General features: G+C 46.5%; 1 protein-coding gene across 7 annotated transcripts in view; it reads left to right on the top strand.

Annotated features, from left to right (window-relative positions):
• Window positions 1-5,888, top strand: part of Dip2a (disco interacting protein 2 homolog A) — a 120,615-nt gene extending 114,727 nt beyond the window's left edge. For all 7 annotated transcript variants that reach the window (XM_063224698.1, XM_063224701.1, XM_063224697.1 and 4 more), the window contains 4 exons: window positions 619-693; window positions 2,377-2,551; window positions 3,225-3,348; window positions 3,789-5,888. In XM_063224698.1, coding sequence (XP_063080768.1) covers window positions 619-693; window positions 2,377-2,551; window positions 3,225-3,348; window positions 3,789-4,041 — 627 coding nt within the window. In that variant the 3' untranslated portion in view covers window positions 4,042-5,888. The remainder of the gene's footprint in view (window positions 1-618; window positions 694-2,376; window positions 2,552-3,224; window positions 3,349-3,788) is intronic.
• Window positions 5,889-6,098: the final 210 nt, after the last annotated feature.

The raw sequence follows: 6,098 nt of genomic DNA on the forward strand, positions 1-6,098 counted from the left end.
TCTAGGTGTGGGAGGCTGGGTAGGGTACAAGCATGGGAAACATTTCTCCACAGTCAGATTCTTAGTGAAGGAGAGTCTCTGTAGCTACCCTACATCCGGCCTCCTGCAGGGCCAGGGCTGCAGGTGGGCCCAACAGTCCTCTACCTTAATGAAAGCCCAGGATAAACAAGCCCTCACCCAGACTTCTGCCCTCTCCTGACAAAGTCAGGGTCCATTGTCAGGAACTGGGGTCATTTTGCTAACATTCACAACTTATTTCTATTAATGCCTCATATATCTTTTTAAATTTCCAAGTAAAGAGCTGGGCGTGGTGGCTCATGCCTGTAATTCCAACACTCGAAAGGCTGAGGCAAGAGGATCATTGCGAGTTCAGACCAGCGTGGGCTACAAAGTGAGCTCAAGGGCAGCCTGAACTGCGTTCGTATCAAGACCCTGTCTCAAAAAGACAAAATAAAATAAAATAAAATTCCAAGTTAAATTTGAAGTGACATCAAAACTTCCTGATCTCCCTCAGGCAGCCAGTCCTGCCAGCTAGCTTCTGAGGGGCACATTGAGTCAGGAGGGGAGAGGTGCCATGCTTTCTTTGACAAGGACCTTTAACAGTTCTCCTCCTTCCAGATCCTCCCTGGGGTGAAGGTCATCATTGCACACACTGAGACCAAAGGGCCCCTTGGAGACTCCCACCTGGGTGAGGTAAGTGGTAGCCAAGGCGATATGTGGGCTCTTCGGGAGGTATGAGAGCCCTCCAGCCTTGCCAACTTTGCCCTTCCTGCCTCAGGTTCAGAATTTTCAATCCTAGACGATCAGTTATGTCTTGCAGAATATCAGAAACTGTGTTCTGCTTTCACCCAAGTACTTGTGCTCCAGACCAGCTCCTGTGTAGGATTTCAGGGTGCGGTGGGGCAAACAGCCTTTTCCCCGAGTCACACCACCAAAAGAGGGCACAAATTTTCAGGTCATTGGGAGGCAGAAGAGCTGTAAGAAACCAGCAGCAGCAGCATGGAAAACTGCTACCGTGAGCAGAACCCAGCAGCTGCTTCATACAGAGTGGATCCAGTGCTGAGTGACGGGCAGAGACCTAGGAGAAGCTAGGAAGAGAACCGTGGGGCTCAGGGACAGCGCAGGACCCTGGTGCTGTGGATGTATGACTGTGAGGAAAGTCATGGTTACAAGTGTGCTTGTGCCCAAACATCTGCCATGATCCAAAGTAGACAAGGTCCCTCACTGGCAGGGGCAGGATACAGCCTGTCAGTGATGAGGAGGGGCATATAAGGATCCATCAGGCACAGGGAAGGGCAAGTCAAAGCCTGTCACTCATAGGGGGTCTCCCAGGACCTGTAATTGTAGGCAGTGTGGCTTTGTTGAGTGCAGACTGCATCAGAAGGCCCCAGTCAGGCTGTCTCTGGGAGTAAGACTTGAGGAGCATGCTGTCCAGTTGCTGTCCTCACTCCAAGTGTGAACAGCACTATTTGGTCTCCTTGATGGCCAGCCTAGGGACTTTCAGAGAGTAGTACATATCCTTCCCTGCCTGGCTCAACCAAACAGGATAAGGGTGTGAGCTTGCCCTCCCAGGTGTGCAAATAGCATCCTGGTGGAAGATGTCCCTGTCCCAGGCATAAGTGTAGTACACCTGAGGGGCTCACAGCCTCATCCTACTTCCTGGCCTGCAGAATCTAGTTTTCAAAGGCAGGGGATAACCCTTAGGAGATGAAAGCCTGAGTCTGGAGGACCCACCTTCAAGGCAGCTGCTCAAGGGAGGAAACTTTGCCAAATGCCCCTTCCCCTTCAGGTACTGCTGTGAGGTAGTGAAAGCGTAGAGTGTTGGCTGGGTTCTGAGCACTCTCGTGTGTAGAGAGTGCCAGCACCTGAGGGCTGTGGGTGCATTCCTCTGGTCTTACATCTGTGCATGTGTGAGTGGCCAGCATGATACACAGGTGCCATCTCCATTAGGCCATTGCCCTGTTTCAGCACAAGTCTGAGCAGCTGTGTTCTCACCCCAGAAGTGACCCTCATTCCTGTAACCTGTCCCCACAGTGGACACTAGCATGGCCCTAGGTCTCTTTACCCTCAGCATTGAACTGATGTGAGCAATCTGGGTTCGTTTCTACACACAGTGTCATCTATCCACACAATATCAGTGATGACATACAAATATTCCCAAGACAAAAGAAGGAAAGGTTTATTTGAACTGTTATGTTTATTTTCGATGCCTGTAGTTGTAACAGTTCCCAAAATAAGATGCTAAAATTAATTCCAGCCACCCCCAGTTGGTGCACTTTTTCCTGAGATTATCTGTGGCCAACAGATGTCTCAGGATAGAATCTGTACTTGGTGGTTTATCCTATGCCCATATTCTTGTCCCCTGGCCCCCACTAGATCTGGGTGAGCAGCCCCCACAACGCTACTGGGTACTATACAGTCTATGGTGAGGAGGCACTTCATGCTGACCACTTCAGTGCCCGTTTGAGCTTTGGCGACACTCAGACTGTTTGGGCAAGAACTGGCTACCTTGGCTTCCTTCGAAGAACAGAGCTCACTGACGCCAGTGGAGGTGAGGGGGCATAGTGAAGTGCTTGCCTCGACACTGCCGGCTGGGGTTGTGCTGCTGCTGCAGGAACCTGGCTTGTTCAGTTAGGTGTCCCAAAATGATAGTCCCCTGTACCTGCCTGTATCCTCCCTGCTTGCTCTGATCCTGTATGTTTCCATTTAGGTGAAGGACACGCTCCAAGAGCAGTTTTCTCTGAGAATTACTTTTTCTCCCTTTATGATTGCCCCTTACTGTCTTATACCATGGCCTTTATAAGGATGTGGTGAGAAGGCTGGAAGGGTCACCCCCAGCAGCGCAGTCTCCCCACTCTTTACTAGTATGGCAGTGCTGTGCACAGCTCACCAGCCAGGAGTAGCAGGCCCCCACCCCTGACCCATGCAGAGGTGTGCCCAGTGTCAGAAGGCCACAGCTCTCACACCAGCCCTTCCAATTCAGAGCTTTCAGAGTCCCTATGGTTGCTATTTCCAGAGATAAAGATGATTTTAAAATACATACTTACACATTGCTGTACCTTTGCTGAGGTGATTGCTCACAGCACAGGACAACCTGGGTTGCCAGTATCTCCACCAACTCTCTCTGCATGTTTTGTATCATGTACCCCCTGTGCCCCAAGCACATAGACACTGGTGTAATAGGCTGCCTGCCCTGCCCTGAATGTGTGCACATGTGTTCATAGAGCGACACGACGCGCTGTATGTTGTGGGGTCTCTGGATGAGACGCTTGAGCTGAGAGGCATGCGGTATCACCCCATCGACATTGAAACATCTGTGATCCGAGCTCACAGGAGCATCGCAGAGTGGTAAGAGCCCAGGCCAAGGGCAGGCCCTGCATGGTCTGCCCAGCCCTTCAGTGATCGCAAGCACTGCCAGGTACTGCCAGTCATGAGGGCAGGACACATTGCGTGGTCACTGTGGTCTTTTGACACAGCTAGACTGCTATCTTAGACTATTTTTGTTCCCTGAAGATGCTAGGATCACCACCTTTCAAGAGTGCCCTGGCTTCCGAGGATTCTTCTTCCTCTAGACATGTTTCTAGAAAATAGCACCAGAGTGTGTGTCATTGCCTTCATTGGTTCTTTTCCCTTTTTCTAAGCAGCTTTAAATGAAGTGACACTCTCTCTCAAGGTCCAGCCAAAATCTAACAAATGTGTGCCAATTTTTTCACTTTTTTGGCACACTTTCCCAAACACATGGATCCCAGTCCCTGTACAGGTCCATGTGACACCCGTCTCCTCCACAGTGCTGTGTTCACCTGGACCAACCTGCTGGTGGTGGTGGTAGAGCTGGATGGTCTGGAGCAGGATGCACTGGATCTGGTGGCACTGGTGACCAATGTGGTGTTGGAGGAGCACTACCTAGTGGTAGGTGTGGTGGTCATCGTGGATCCAGGTGTGATCCCCATCAACTCCCGGGGAGAGAAGCAGCGCATGCACCTGAGGGATGGCTTCCTGGCCGACCAGCTGGACCCAATCTATGTGGCCTACAATATGTGAGCATCATGCGGCAGAGCTCAGGGAGGGAGCCAGAGAAGTTGTGAGGCGAGGACATGCTGCAGTATCCCCATCCCGGAAGAAAGGGGTCCAGTGTTCTTGGGGGGTTTCTCCTTCCTGTGCTTTTACTGATCCATCTCAACAGTTCTTCAACTCTCATTTTAGAAAGCACATCCTGGATAAGCTAACAAAATATTTGTATCTGTCAAGTACATTTATAGAAATATGAAAGCCAGCATTTTTTTAATAAGCAGAATCTTGATCAATTATATTTTATTTTTGTCATGATTCTGGGGATTGAATCCAGAGCCTCATGCATGCCAGGCAAGCACTTACCACTGAGCCACGTGCCCAGCCCTGAAATTCAGCTTTTGAACAGAGTGATTGGTATGGGCTCTTGAGCAGTCATAGATACCACAGTTGTTCTCTACTGTCCTGCAAGTTTACATTTCTTAAGGATAAAAATGCAGTTCTTGGTATCTAAAATTCAATTATTCCCAACTCAAGTGGCAGTTTCATCATATGTGGAATTTATTCTAGATAGGACCTAGAGGCCTCGAGTACAGGGCAAAGCCAAACTCAGCAAGACCGGGAAATGGAGCCTACCCTCAGCCTGCCGATCCACAGTGTGGCTGAGCATGGTGCTGCTTCTTTGCCAGTTCCATTATTGAGACAGATGTGACAGTTGTCTACGTATTTTGTTGGAAACACTCAGTAAGTGCCATTTTGGACTGTCAAGTTAGAGGCTTTGTTTCAAAAAGATAAACCAATATGTAGTTTCAAATCACTTTCCTGCTTTGAAACTTACGCTGTTTGGTTAAATTGCTACTTTTCATAACATTACAGCTTTCTTCTCATGGGAGTATACTGAATGATTTTTGTCCCAAGTCAACAGATTTGGAAGCACTGGTGGTGGTCTTGTTTCCCTACCATCATGCTGTCCTTGCATCCCACACAGTTGTGGGGGCAGGGGCAGGGAGCCACTGTCCCATGTTGATTTTGGAGATGGTGTTACTCCTCACTGGCTTTTGCATTTTGAATCGTGTGCCTATAAAATTATCAATTATTTTATTCAAACCATTTTTAGTTATTTTACTCATACTTGACTAAACTGAGTTATCTACTATTATGCAGAAGCGAAATAAAAGAGAATGTAAAATCTTTTGGATACTTCTGAGAAACTGAAGTCAAGCATGAATCTAAAAGCAGATTATTTTTATATAACTAAGTAAGAGTGTATTATGGAATTGTTGGGTTTTTGGGACCTTGAAGGTGGAGAAGTTTATAAATCACGCATGCTTCCCAGAAACAACCAGGTTTTTCTGGAATTAGCCTGGCCCAGTGCCTGTTGTAGCTGTTGTTCACAGCAGGTCTGGCCAGCTGGGTCAACTCCAGTGTTACTCTGGTTTGGCTACAGATAGCACTGTGTGCAGTAGCCCTGATTGCCCATGACATTGGACTGTGGTGTAGTATATTGAACAGGCTGAAATTCTAATAATCCTGTTATAATTATGTACAGAATCCATGTAACATATTGTTTGGCATACAGAGATTTTCACAGTGGACTATTGGACATTCTTTACAATGTCTGAGAAGAGAACAGAACTACCTAACCCCAATCTTCTACCTAACCCTAACCTTCTTCATGTTGTAGTTTTTTTTTTAGCAAACAAAAATTGTAAGCTTTTTGTATTGAAGGGTCAGTGGAAGTAAGACAGTATCTGGTAAATTAAGATTTTATGAAGTGCATTAAAATGTATTGAAATTTTTCTCTGGGGATTATGTATGTCACACTAAAATATTTTATATCATTGTGTTAATAAAAGTTATTGACATTTTGTAAACTTGCATTTTGAAATGTGTGAGAGGTTTTTAAAATTACACCAAATAGGATATATTTTAATTATTTCTTTTAGACTATAAAAGAAGTTGTGCTTATAGTATAAAATCTAGAAAGCACATTAAAGTGTAAGGAAGAAAGTAAAAAAAATCTATAATCTTATCTCTAACAACAACATTAATATTGACATAAATATTCTCAGGGATTTCCTTTTAAAAAC

Source organism: Cavia porcellus, unplaced genomic scaffold (assembly GCF_034190915.1).
Source record: "Cavia porcellus strain 051 isolate PalLab524CR breed Dunkin Hartley unplaced genomic scaffold, mCavPor4.1 scaffold_15, whole genome shotgun sequence".
Taxonomy (NCBI): Eukaryota; Metazoa; Chordata; class Mammalia; order Rodentia; family Caviidae; genus Cavia; species Cavia porcellus.